The sequence below is a fragment of the Phocoena sinus genome, chromosome 17, assembly GCF_008692025.1.
Source record: "Phocoena sinus isolate mPhoSin1 chromosome 17, mPhoSin1.pri, whole genome shotgun sequence".
Lineage (NCBI taxonomy): Eukaryota > Metazoa > Chordata > Mammalia > Artiodactyla > Phocoenidae > Phocoena > Phocoena sinus.
This window is the reverse complement of record NC_045779.1, coordinates 69,517,720-69,531,990: the sequence shown is the minus strand read 5'-3', so window position 1 is coordinate 69,531,990 and position 14,271 is coordinate 69,517,720. Positions and strand designations below refer to the sequence as shown.

Genomic DNA, 14,271 nt, shown 5'->3' with positions numbered 1-14,271 from the left:
TAGTTGGCACGTGTGTCATGACCCACCGTGACTGCTGCTCTGCACAAGGAAACGAATGGTACCACCGTAAGGTGATTCGGTTCCAGCCCAGAGCAGAGACACTTGATATTTTTGTTGGCATGACCAGCCTCATCTTGGCTTTTAGTGTATGTACTTATTTTTGCTTCGCCTAGGGTCTAAAAGGACTTACAGTCCTAATCCCTTGGGTATTGATGGAACTTGAAAGCCCCTCACATCTCAAGGATCTCCAAACTACTACTGTGAATTCCAGGTTATGGACCACTAGATTCCATTGTGTCTTTCCCACTTTACGGCTTTTATATCACCTTTAGTCCCTTAAAGGATCTCTTCACACCTTGAGATGATAAGGGCTCTGTATACGTCTTACGTGGTAGCTCCCACTCAGGAGTCCATGTCTTCAGAGTACTTAGATACAGGACTGTTCTTAAGTGATAAACTTAGAAACAAATATTTAGGAATAATGATAGCCAAGAAGAGCTACACTAATTAGATGAATCCAGTAGAAAAGTGTGTGGTAGAAAAGTTAGGATAAGAGGAAGTAGAGGCCACTGAGCAGTTTCTTCTTTTCCCAGTTTTGTCCTACCACTGTTACCCACCAGGGTTCTTGGCCTCCTTAATCAATAGAAATTGATCAGCGGCCAGACAAGAAATTCAGGCAAGGCTTTACTGGGGCCCCTGCTGCAGCAGCGGGGAGCGGGAACAAGTAACAGCTTCCCTTGCTCGCTCACTCCCGGGGGCGGGGGGTTGGGGGCCCGTGAGCTCGTTCCTTATATGGGGTGAGGGTAGGGGTGTGTCCAGGGGTCAGGGCCGGGGGATAGCTTGGGTGGTTTGCCCACTCCTTAGGTGGTGTTGTGCGCAGGGGGCGTGGGCAGTACCCCGCTTTTGCTCCCAACCCCCTATTTTTGCTCCCTGCTCTTCAGAAGTGGCATGGGCTTTTTTTGGGTCTTTTTGTATCTTTTGTCCAGAACTTGCCTCAACTGCGGCAGGCGTGCAGTTATTTTTAGTCCCATATAGTTTCTTTGTATTTTGTTGCTGGAGGAGAGGTTTGTCCAGGTGCAAGCATTGCAGCACTGCAGCAAAGGGTCCGAAGTCCCAGCCGATCTCACCATCCCTGGGGAAAGGTTAAGAGAGGCTGCATTCTTGAAGGTCAGTAAGGTGAGCTCCATTGAAGCCAAATCCGGGAAAGCATCAATCACTAAACTTTTAATTAGTAAATTGTATAGTAAGACCTATAGCCTTCAAGTACCAAATGGGAGCCATTTATCAGCAACTCTTGATGTAATACGTATGTCATAGTCCTAAACGAAAAGAGTTACTTCAGAACCTAAAAAAAGATAAAAGTTCGGTAACTCTTCTATTTCAGTTTTCTCCACATTTCTTTTAAGTAAACAAAGACACACATATAAACATGCACACATATGCGTGGCACACACACCCCCACCCTCACACGTACACTCGTTTTCCCCATGGCATTGATATTTCTGAAAAATCTACGTCTTAAATTAATTTTTATTGGAATATAGTTGCTTTACAATGTTGTGTTTCTACTGTATAGCAAAATGAATCAGTTATACATACGTCCCCTCCTTTTTGGATTTCCTTTGAAAAATCTACATCTTTGGTATTCACAAGGAAGCTGAGTAACTGAAGTCCTGATATATGTTCATTGATTTATTTCCTGAGCTGAAATTATCTGATTGCCAAGACAATCCATTGCCCGCTCAGGGGGTCACTTGGTCAAGTGGGTTAGTAGTCACCTCTCCAGACACAGCCTGTGACGTTTTGGCCCAGTCATTTCAGTGCTGTGAGTACTTTGATTCTCAGCTGTCCCGTGGCCCTGTAAACAAGTCACTGATGTGTCAGCCTCTCAACCCTGCCCCTCTGCCTAGGCCCACCCCGTCCCTCTCACCCACACCCCCCAACCCTGAGATGAGATCAGTGCTGGCGTTTACACATCTGTTCCACACATTACTGTGGATGTGATATTTTAAAAGCTAAAAATTCAATTTTGGCAACTTGCCTCAAACCATGCAACTTCAAAGAGGCCACATCTAACTGGATGTGCCAACTTCTGTTTCAGCCAGTTCTGCAGCAGTTTAGCGACGATTTTTTTATTAAAAATGGCTCTAGCGTGTAATGACTAAAGTACAATCACATTCCCAAACTGAGATGAGCATCTTTCTGAGGAATTCAAAGGATAAAGTCAGAGTTAAGGGATCCTGAATTAGCTAATAGAGGACTGGTCAAACAGAGCCAGACAAGCTTCTGGAAGGACAGAATCAGTGTCAGACACCACTTGTCCTGGGCTAACCTGGCTCTGAGGTCCTTGGACCAGACCTTGGGGACAAAATCTGGAACGCTAGAAATTCCCTCTGTGGGCTGTGAGTCCCCTTATTTTGAGAGCTCGGCCCAGTCACCTGGAATTGTGGCTAGCCCGGAAGTTCAGCCACAACTGACCATTTGCCCACCCCTCATCCAAAGGGAACCGAGCCAGTGTGTCTGCGTCCAAAGCCAGTAGCCATTAGTAGGATGAACTGAAGCAAAGAGCAAGGCATTTAACGTCAGGGAAAGTACACTGGGAAAGGAGCCGAGCACATCTGGGACCTAACCCCCCAAATAAATAGACTGCTTTCATGATCCACCTTATCAATATTAGTCAAAAGGTCAAGAGTAAAGCTGTGGGATTCAAATCAATAGCAAACTAATATATGCTTATTGTGGGATCTGCCAGAACTCGGGGTACCTCCCCTGTCATTGTTTTGTTCTTTTAATCATAAACAGTTTGAAATTTCGGACCACACAGTGACAAAGGCCAATCAAAGGAGTGTACACATCCTTTATTCCCTATCCAATGCAGCACCCAGACAATATTTGCAAACTTCCAGTTCTGCCCCAAAGCGGGAAGCAGTGATTATCCAAATAGCCTGGGCCCCAGACATATTGTTTGCTCACAGTTGAGCATCGGGACCCAGGCTACAGAGGGGTGCTGGAATCCTGCAGCAGGCTGGCTGGAAGTGTCTGGACCATTATTTCAGCAAACAGAGTGGACATTCTGACCCTTGTTATTTCATTTCCTGGAGCAGAAGCTATGAGCTTATTGTGAAAATTATTTAAACCTCTTCCTGTAGTTGTATTCCCTAGACCTCCTCCCACAGTGAGATCTCAAAAAATATTCTGTTGCTTTGTTTGGAAGATAGATTATGATGGCATAAATATCTAAAAAAGAAAAGAGAAAGTAAGTAGTATCCCTAAACTAAAAAAACCATCAGGCATATCATTTGAATGTGACATCTCGTTTTCTCTCAGTACAGACAGGAAAAGTTGTGACCATCTCGGCTAACACCTCTTGCTTATGAAGAATGGTCTAATTCACTAGCACCTCCATTTTTATAAGAAGGAAACATTGTGTGTGATGGGTTCTGGGGAGCCCTGCGTGGATATTTTCCCAGGGCCCACCCCCAACTCGGTGTTTGCCCAAAGACCGCTTAAAACCTTTTACCAGAAAAACATTACATGCACATCCAAGGAAATCTCTGCTCTCCCATCCCTAGATTTGAGGGGAAAAAATAATTGTGCCACTTTCAAACACAGCAAGCATCCTTTCTGAGACCCCTGAATGCCAGTCATTGTGGACTAGATCACCTCAAATCTTTCCCAAGTGAGCTTTCATAAAAAGAGCACAAAAATAATTTTTTAAAAAAAGGAGGAACCTTCTCTTCTGGGGGTTGGTTGGGGATTTAATAAACAGTAGAGAAAATAGAGCTCTAATGTGTGCACTTGGGGGCCCTTATTCAGACTTAGCTTTTGTTCCTGGCGATTTTTCTCAAGTCGGCCTATAGTTGTAGGACACAGGAAGTGGGTTAGGGACTGAAAGATAAAAATCCCTGCCTTTTCCACAACCCAAACCCTGCAGGCGACAAGTTTGAAATGGAGCCACAGAGGCCTCCAAAGGAGGCACAGGCAGATGCTGCCATAGAGACAATGAAGGATGCTCCAGGAGTGAGTTGAGGAAGCCAGTGGCTCTCCCTGCTTCTGACTGCAGGCTCCAGCCTGAGACTGGAAGCAGGCAGAGTCTTGGGAGAGGATAAGCCATCTCGGCCTGAAAGATGGAGGCTGCTATGAGGCTCTGAGCCTGTTGGACTGGGCATCTTCTCTGGGTCTTTCCCCAGCAGCAACAAGCTGGCCTACAATGCAGGATCTCAATCACAACTACCTATAGCTAAATCTCAAAACTGCCATGTCCATCTCCCAGAGAAGCTAAAAGATGAGGCCCTTTCACTGATGGCTTTAACCTTACGCTTTATGCTGGTTCATGGGAAACACTCAAGTTGATGTTAACGCAGGCGCTGGTCCCAGAAAAGGCTGTAAGTTAGGCTTTCCCATCTGTGACCTCTGGTACCCTAGCAGCCAGCACCAAGAGGTAGTCGTAGGGAGGCATTTTCTGGATTCCAGAAACCTGAGTAAAACCTCGTATTGACACGGACCGTAAGGCTGCCTCTCCAGGCTCTCGCTCTTGGCTGGAATTCTCTTTTGGAGTTTGTGGTAATGCCTTTTATCCCCTGCTGGTCAAAAACTAGGCATTTGATTGAATAATAGGAAAACAAACTACTCTTATTTCATACATACAATTTGGTAAGCAGAGTCTTTCTAAATTTGAAGTCCATTTGGGGGAGAACAGGAAAAACGTAACAGGACTTTTGGTAGCAAGAGATGGAAAACAATGCCCGAGGAAGAGTCTTACATAGCCATTCAACCTTTCATTCATGCATTCATTCATTCATTCATTCCAAAAGTACTTGTTGAGAACCTACCAGATTTGCCAGATGCTGGAGATTTAGTTATGGGTAAAACACATTGCCTGACCGTCCAGGAGATCAGAGCCTAGAGGAACGGACAAATACACCAGAGATGTCTGAATTGGTTTTTAAAGAAGCAGTAGGGCATGCAGCCTAGCTTCCACACGTTCAAATGCATAAAATATAATAGACTAACTGTTTAATAGGTCATACTATGGTAGGTGCCTTGGCTCCAACACAAGGTCAGATGTCGTTTGCATTGGGTCTGATTCTGTCCAGTAGTATACTCAGGGTATGGACAAACTGGAAAGGATTGTGCCATATGTGGAAACCATGTCACCTGTGAAGTGATTGGGAAAATTGAAGGCATTAGCCCGTGGAAGAAAACTCTGGAGCGGGGTAAATAGATCTTATTCAGAGATCAGAAACAGATCCACTGGGTGAGAGTTGTGAGTAAAATCAGGGAAGAACTTTAGAGTATTGTTTCCCAAATGGGATTCTATGGAATGTGTAGAGGAGATTCGAGCAAAAACTGTTTTATGGTTATAAAAGTTTGGAAGGCGCAGAGTTTAAAAGTCTTACTTATGTAGAACTTATCAGTGCTTTTATTTCAGTAACGTGTACCGTGAGACTCCAATAGGAGGATATAAGAATTATTTCATTCAACAAACGGGTACTGAGTGCTTACTTAGTGCCAGGCCCTGGCATAAGTACTCCAAACAAAAAGAGACAAAATCCCTTCTCTCTCAGAGAGTAGTGAGAACGGATGGCAGTAAACAAACAGTGGATCCGCATTTCCTAAATCGACTGGTCCACAGAACCATTTTGTAAAGAAACATCCCTTCCTTCTTGTGTTCCTTGGAACAAAATTTTTGGGAAAGGGTTAATGAAGGGGATCTAGTGATGAAAGAGAGTGATGATTTCCCCAGATTCCAGCACTGAAACTATGCAAGCTGAGTTACAGTGTCTACAGGGATGCTTTAGAGAGTGTTTTGATATTGGAATATGTGATCCAAAAGAGCTAAAGTGTTTTTGACTCAACAAAACTGGATGTTTCTAGAGAGTACACTTTCAGCCTGAAATCTTACTAGGAATAATTTATTTGCTGACCCAAACTGATCAAGGAATACAAAGGGTATTGCTATCCATGAAGCAATAGGACCTGTTTAAAAAAAAAAAAAAAAAAAGTAGGTTCTTACTGTGTACATAAATTTAAAAAAAAAAAAAAAGATTCCCAAAGGAAAGTCTTCTGGTCATAAACCAAATGATGAGCTTAAGAGGATTTATGATTTCCCCCACCCCATTCAGATGCAGTTTACAAACGGATACGTGGATGATAATTTTCACCAGAACCCCCAGACTCACAGGCAAGACCTTATGATCAGAAACTTGGGTTCAGAAGGGACTCTGGTTTTCATTTGGTCTTTGATCTGTGTTAAGCACCTGTGAGTAAGGAAGTAATTGAAATGCCTGAGGGGGGCATGGATCGCAGTTAGGATAAATCACCAGGCTGCAGTGTCTTTTCGTGAAGAGATTCAGACATGAGAGGCCCCCTCAGCTGCAAACTTTGATTTTTCCCAACATTGCTGCTCTAATCTGACCTCCGAAATGTCTGAAAATGCCAGCTAAAGAAGTGAATATACACATTTAGTACTGTATTTAAATTGTTCATAAGATATATATGATACTTATTTGAATATATGTTTCAATGTGTAATTGAATTATAATTACATTCATCATCATTGATATTCAATTATTCTCAGTCATTTCCCATTTCCTTCCATTTCATCCATTATTTCCCCCTATTCTCTTGCCGGTTGCTTAAGCTGTTTATGTGAAAGAACAATCTCAACATTTTGGGAGGTCAGTTTAAGACCGGAATCGTATTTGAAAGCCTATGCTACTTTTTAACATGACTCTGATCTCCCTCACACGAGTCCTGTAAGTCTTAAAGGGAGAAAACCATATTCTATTGAGAATAGCCTGTTGCATCATAGACTCTAAACAGGCAGATACGATGTGTTACACGTTTCCCAAATACTGCTTACGGGTGAATCGCTGTGAGGATATCAGCTTACGGGTCTTTAGTGTTAGCAGCGTTATCTTACTGGAGGCCAGCACATGGTGAAGTCATCTCAGTGGCCATGACTAGTGGAGACGGAGTATCACAAATAATCTCAAACTACAGTATCCCCCAAAGCCATTCATACTTTTCAGGGGTGCACTGGGGGTAAATGAAAGCAGATGGTTTCTCTTCCTGATTCCAACCTGCTTGACTTACTGAGTTGATGCTGGTCTTCCCTTGAGCGTATAAGTCCTGAAGGTGTGAGGTAGGCTGAGAGAGATTGCTTGTCAAACAGCGGGTATAATTGTCATATGTAATTGACAAATGATCAGAAAAGGAATGGCTGAACATGGACTACCTGCATTAAAATACTAGGGATATAACTGCAAGGAGTAAAAATAATTGCTTGGGCAAGAGAAGCGTTCTCCATCTCAGCATCATGGACATTTTGATGCAAGGACTCCTTCCCAGCTCTTAATTGTAACCTGGTGGCAACGAGGAAAGAAAGAGAGGTGCTTCCAAGTTTATCTCTCACTTGAAGCAGCCACACAGACAGTCAACAAGGGGCAGGGGAGCTCTGAAAGTAGGAAGTTTTATTGGTCTCTGCCTTACAAAAGTGGTCAATGGCACAGGCACTCAGGAAGCAACATCTATTCCTGGTTTTCCAAAGGTCTCCCTACAGACTGCAGTCAATCCCTGATAACATTTTCACCAGCCCCCATCAATATGAGAAAAATGGGGACATTCATTAAGTTAAATGCATTCAGTGTAAAGAACAATCCTTTGTTTTGAGCTTATGTCATTCTTGTTTTTAAAAAACATGCCCTTTCTTTTATGAAATGGTGGTCATATAGAGGGTTGTAGCTGTGGCAATCACTGCAGCTACTGCTATAATTTATATAAATCAGTCCAAAAATATTTTTGAAACTCCCCTTCTCTGTGAAATCCAGAGGTCTAAGAGCCATCGAAGGCATGAGGGACTGGTAGAGTGGAAGGCACAATTTAGCTCAAAGAAGGAAAACTGTAGGAAAATAAAAATTACAAAGAGCGAAATTCCTCACTGTGGATCTGTGTAGATAGTGAGCTGATTTCCTCTCCTTTCCTGTCAGATCCCAGCTCCAAGCATTTTCCAGGAGAGCATTTTCGCATCTCTAAGCCAGAATGTATGTCCAAACGAGGGCAGCTTGAGTGTCTTTTCCACCTCCTCTCCAAGGTAGAAGACTAAATTTTGTCATTTTCCAAACTATGTGGAGAGAATTTCTGCCCCAGAAACCAATAGGAGATCCACAGAGGGTGGGCTCCAGTCTCTTTCACCTTCTGAGACGCTGTTCTAACATCATTTAATCCCAGGGCTCAAGCCTTCTGGCCCTACATGGACCCTGCTGTTCAGTTTGCTGGAATGTTGGTCCCTGTTTCCCTCTCTGCTCCAGCTCTTCTTCTCACCTCTCATCCTGCCATACCTCCCCCTAGCATCTATCTTCTTCTCTGCGGTAGCCTCCTTCATACTCAGGGCTGAAATTAACTTCAGTGCCCTAAGAGCATATACTTTACTTTTGCATGTTGGCACATGGAACTCCATCCTTTATCCTGGGGCTGGAGAAGAAGGTTTCCATAAATTCTACCAGTGATGAAGCCCTGCTCAAGAATTCTTTAGACTTTGAATTTAGATTCCGTTGAATATCTCCATGAAGCTTAAAAGAAAGAGTCCAACAGTACCATAGGAGGAATACTTATGGAATGGGCTAGAAGTCTCCATGAGAGCAAAGCCCCCGACTCTGGCTCTGGGGTCAGAGGATCTGACCTGGCTGCAGAAAAGCTGATGGCTTGTGAGCGTGATTCTCTGAGGCTCACAGGTACATGAAGGGTTCAGGCAGAAGGACCTCCAAGATGTTCTGTCAGCTCTCACAGGCTGCCATTTGGTGATTACACCATCTTATCTCAGTCTAGCCTATGGTCTAACAGTGGCCAAGGTGAGAGGCTGGCAGAGGAATGAAGATGCAGTGAGAGTGTACAGAGGTAGAGTTTTCTCTTCCCCTTTACAGATGTACAGCATCCTGTACCTCTCCCCAAGGAAATCTTTTGAGGGAGGAGATGAGCATCATTGTCGTTATATCTCTCCAGCTCCAACTCCCATGTTTTTGGTTGTCTTAAAAGAAGACATATAAAGACATAAAGAAGACATATAAAGATATAAAGAAGTTGTCTTAAATTGGAGCTGTGAGTGAGCATTGCATTTGGCTAGATCCAGCCAGTTGATCTTGTCACCTGCAGCTAAATTGCCAGGAGACAGAGTCCTCCCTGCCAAATCTGGTGTGTCTTCATAAGCCAGAGCTGTTTCTGCATCCATGTGGCCACACCCAATGACCAACCACGGGGGCTGTGCCTTTCCCCAGCTCCTGCTGTTTAACCTGTGAAATGGTGAGAGGCTGAAACTGCTTTTGCATTTTTTTGCCTAAAGGAAATTAAACACATATATCTATGTGAAGATATAGATATACAATGGTCTGTGGGGGAAAAAACGTTCGTCTAGTGTAAAAATCTAACAATCGTTATCAAGTTTAAGGAGCAGATCCTGGCTCATTTGGCTGTTCATGGGGAATGCTAAAAAAGGAAATGCAAGCCATTGGTCCCCAAGCCTCTCCACCACAATTAAAGGAAAGACCACATGGAAATGTGGAGTCTACTTGGTTGGAGAGGATCATTTCCATGGACTTTTCAGATCTGTTTTCCTTTCTGCTATTTGTATTGGTTTTCTTTCTCTCATGCCAGGGATGTGCCTGGTTAGAGAAAGGGTCTTTTAACACGTCCAAGCCGACAACTCTCCAAATACCTGAACCAAGGGAATTCAGTGCACCTACGCAGAGGAAAGAGTAATATCCCTCTTGATGTGCTATTTTTGCCAGGTTGTGTTTCTCTGAACCAAATGCTAACTTATCAACTTCTGTAGGTTTCACTGAATACAACTGCATGGATTGCTATTACTGTTTGCAATGCAACCTAATCTGAACACATTGCATTTCTTTTTAATCCAAAGGGGACTAGCAGGTTTATTGTGTTTGCATGTGCTTTCCCCCTAGACTCTGGCTGCCCTAACAAGAAATTCAATAAATCTACTTCCAAACCATCTTGCACAAGCTTTGCATGTCCAGTCTGGGCCTGAGGAAATTAACAAGAGAATAGAACATACCATCGACTTGCGGAGTGGCGATAAATTGAGAAGAGAGCATATCAAGCCATTCTCACTGATGTTTAAAGACTCCAGCCTGGAGCACAAGGTAGACCTGGGTCTCCATAGTGGCTCTTTCTCTGGAATAAATTGTCATAAATATTCATGGGACTGGAGAGAGCCCAGGGGCTGTGGTTTTGGTTGGTGTGTTTGTTGTTTGGTTGGTTGGTTTGGTACTGTCTTTTCTTTTTCTCTTTGAAAATCATGAGTAGACTGAAGGCCATGTAAGGAGATGCTGGTTAGATAAAGAGAACCTCAGCTTTGCTTTTTAAGGAAAAGATGACGGAAAGAACAAAGGAGTACCTTCCACTTTGAGATTATTAACCCAAATGTCATTAGCACCCACTTGCCTTTGATTGTAGGTGAATCTGCCACACTTGTAACATAATATGTGAGGGCACCTGATAACCTAATGCAAGCATTAATGATAAACACTGTCTCTCTTAGATTGGAGACACCTGTTTTCCCATTTTCCCAGTCGTCCACTGCTCAGACCCCCTGATGTAAGGCACAGTAGGTGGGTTGTAGATTCAGAGTTGGGTTCGAATTCCACCTCTGCCACTTCCTTGCTAGGTGACCGTCAGTAACTGAAGGATTCTGTGAGCACAATGAGGTCCTCTCTGTACAATGAGGATGATGGACGTGCCTCCCTCTTAGGTTATGACGAAAGGCTCCAGGCAATGCGTTGATCAGATCAACTGTTCAAAAGTAGCCCGCATTACCATACTGCTGATGACTTTTTTCCATGCCCCTTCTCCCAGCCCAGCTCCAAACTGCGGAGTGTGGTGGGGAGGTGGTGCTGTCCCTGCTTAACTGGGCTGCTCTTTTGCACGGATGGAGGCTGACAGACCTTCTTTGACTGAGCACAGGAGGTGCTTGGCATCTGCAGGAGCTTCCGGCAAGAACAGCAGGGAATTTGCAAGCAAATTTCAGGAGTTTGATTCTATACTGTGCAAAGCTCCAGCGAACAATTTTTTGTGAGTCTAATCAGCTGCCTGGGAGATTCCACTTTCCTAGGCTTGGAGAATTCACACTTCGGTGCACATGCGTTATTCCCAGCGAATCTCTTTGATAAACTCCCTGAAGGTTGCAAACTCCAAAGTACTATCTTCACCTGTGATTGACCATTTGCAATGTATCATGTCTATGTACTAACAAAACAAAAGGAAAAGAAACATTTTGCCTGTTCAACAGTCCCCCTCAAATAGCAGGTGGACTTTTCTTGTTAGTAATATAACTAAGGGCTTATCGTCCAAATTAAATGCATTTTCTTTCCTGCTTGCTACATAGAAGGAGCTAGGAAGAGCAGGGCGGTCTTGCAAAGAATCTTATCAATGAGCCTGTGTAAATACCTGTGTCCAGAGCTATACAAAACCCTTTTTATTCATTCTTGCTAAGGAGGTACTTGCTTCACTAATGACCTGACCCTTGCAGACTTGAGATAATTTCTAATGTGTTTTATTCAGTAGTGTCTGGCCCGCACCTGCAGGCACCTGGTGTTGGAGGGGGGATGGATCTAGGGGAGGCACAGTGTATCTGAGGTTGATTTCTGTGACCAGCTTCTAGGAGAAGCAGAGGGCAGCATCCTGGATGGACATGCAGGGATGTGACCACTAGTCCAGCTTTGCATCACCTAGCGTGTGCTCTGCGTCATGTAGGTTACGGGAGTGAAGGCAAGTGGGCACATCAGCTAATGGTCACTCCCCTCGTGTCACAGAGACGGCCCTCGTGACTCTTGCTCCGAGACCCTCTCCAGGGGCTGCGTTACTGCTGAGCAGGGGATATATCAAAAGTCATAGTCAGTGGGTATTTACCAAATACCAGGCACTATTCTAAGCGGCTTGCACATATTGACTAACAGTGACAGTATGAAGTAGATGTTATTAGGAGCCTCATTTTATACTTGCTGAAACGGCGACATGGAGAAATGATTAGGTAGCCTACCCAAACTCGAACTGTCAGTAGAAGGGCTGCGATCTGAGCCCACTGTGACCCCAAAGCCAGTGCCCTTGTCTGTTCACGACACTGCCCTTCCCAGGAGCCCTGGGGACTTGCTCTCCCAGGCCCTTGTCTGAAGAGGACAATCCTATGCTAGCTTCATCCTCTTCTCCTTGAACTTTGGATGAGGTGGGAGGCACAGGACAGGGGTTTGGGAGAGAGATCAAGTAAGAAAGGGTCCTAGAAACCTTAACAAAATAACAGGGTCTTCAAATCCATAGGACTCCAGAGTTAGAGAACAGCATCAGTGTGAATCTACTCTGTGCCTGGTGTTTCTGTCTATTGGTCCACTGCATCCTCAGGGAAACAGTACTATCTTGCTTCCAGAAGAGAAAACTGAGCCTCCTAGAGGTTAAGGAGAGGTCATAGCTCTCAGAACCTGGATGCCTATTTCATAGACTCTGAAGTACCATCAACTGTGAGGTGCTTGATTTTTCTATGCAGCACTAAGAAAAACCACCCAATGAGCTGTGCTTACACCCTCAAGGTAAAAATAAACAGAAAAAAACCCACCCAGCAGACAGAGTCAGTGAGGAAATTCACATGCCTCTATCTGGGTATCGGTTAGATTTAAAAAAAAAAAAAAAAAAAAAGAACTCTCCAAGAAGTTGAATCCAAAATGAAATCCCTGAGTTCACACACTGAATGTTATCTTAAAAAAAAAAAAAAAAAAAGTCCGGCAGAGAATTTAAAATGGTTCTGGATTCATATTGCCCCCTGGTGCCCAGCAGAAGCAATCACAAACCTCCCTGGAAGTACTCATGTCTCAAGACTCCTTTGCTAGTTAAGATACTTTCTGATTTCAGAGATGTTAAAAGGTGGGGTAGAAATTGTGCATCTTACATTTGTTGAAATATTTACAGTATTTGTGACTCCAGTCTTTTCTCTTCCCACTGCCCTACCCTGCTTCTTGGGAGAAGTTTGGACCATAAAAGTATGTTTTCTGAAAGGAAAAATGGAAAGAATGATTTTACCTTGGAAATTCTGTAGGGAAGAAATTTTTGAAAATTTCTTTTCAAACAGAAAAGAAATTCTGTTTGAACAACATACAGATATAGGAACAAGGGAAACCGTTCTCCACTCCACCTTTATTCGTGAATTGGAGAACACAAAAAAACTCTTTTGAAATGTCATCCAGACACTTCCTGATTACATTAGTTTATAAAAATTAGCATATCTAGCAAGTGTTATGAGAAATGGGACTCTTATATGTCTCCTGGTGTTGCATAAATACTGGTTGAATGAATGAAGACTCAGGTTAAGGAGAATCCTTGAGGAGATTACCTCGCAGCTGGTCTCAGGATATTTTTTTGTGAATTCTAAGAACCAAAAGACATGGGTTGGGTTTTTGTTTGTTTGTTTGTTTGTTTTAACATCTTTATTGGAGTATAATTGCTTTACAATTGTGTGTTAGTTTCTGCTTTATAACAAAGTGAATCAGTTATACATATACATATGTTCCCATATCTCTTCCCTCTTGTGTCTCCCTCCCTCCCACCCTCCCTATCCCATCCCTTTAGGTGGTCACAAAGCACTGAGCTGGTCTCCCTGTGCTATGCGGCTGCTTCCCACTAGCTATCTGTTTTACGTGTGGTAGTGTATATATGTCCATGCCACTCTCTCACTTTGTCACAGCTTACCCTTCCCCCTCCCCACATCCTCAAGTCCATGCTCTAGTAGGTCTGTGTCTTTATTCCCATCTTACCCCTAGGTTCTTCATGACCTTTTTTTTTTTTCCCTTAGATTCCATGTATATGTGTTAGCATACGGTATTTGTTTTTCTCTTTCTGACTTACTTCACTCTGTGTGACAGACTCTAGGTCCATCCACCTCACTACAAATAACTCAATTTCGTTTCTTCTTATGGCTGAGTGATATTCCATTGTATATATGTGCCACATCTTCTTTATCCATTCATCCGATGATGGACACTTAGGTTGCTTCCATGTCCTGGCTATTGTAAATAGAGCTGCAATGAGCATTTTGATCTGACTCTTGGCAGTGGAGTTTCGGGAGAGACGATTGTCAGGTCCGCTCACTCCCTGCCGTGTCAGTTCATGCCGGTTCACACACATACACACAGAGGAATCCTTAGAGTTAAGCTTCAGGAAAGGGTGCTCGTGCCTCATTTGTCTCAGCCGAGTTTGAGCAGCACACTTTCCTTC

At 43.6% G+C, this 14,271-nt stretch overlaps 1 protein-coding gene across 1 annotated transcript in view; it reads left to right on the top strand.

The window, feature by feature from the left end:
* The window catches only part of ADCY8 (adenylate cyclase 8), a 220,710-nt gene that overhangs the window by 118,791 nt on the left and 87,648 nt on the right, over positions 1-14,271 (top strand). The window contains exon 8 of the mRNA XM_032610032.1: positions 9,960-10,157. Coding sequence (XP_032465923.1) covers positions 9,960-10,157 — 198 coding nt within the window. The remainder of the gene's footprint in view (positions 1-9,959; positions 10,158-14,271) is intronic.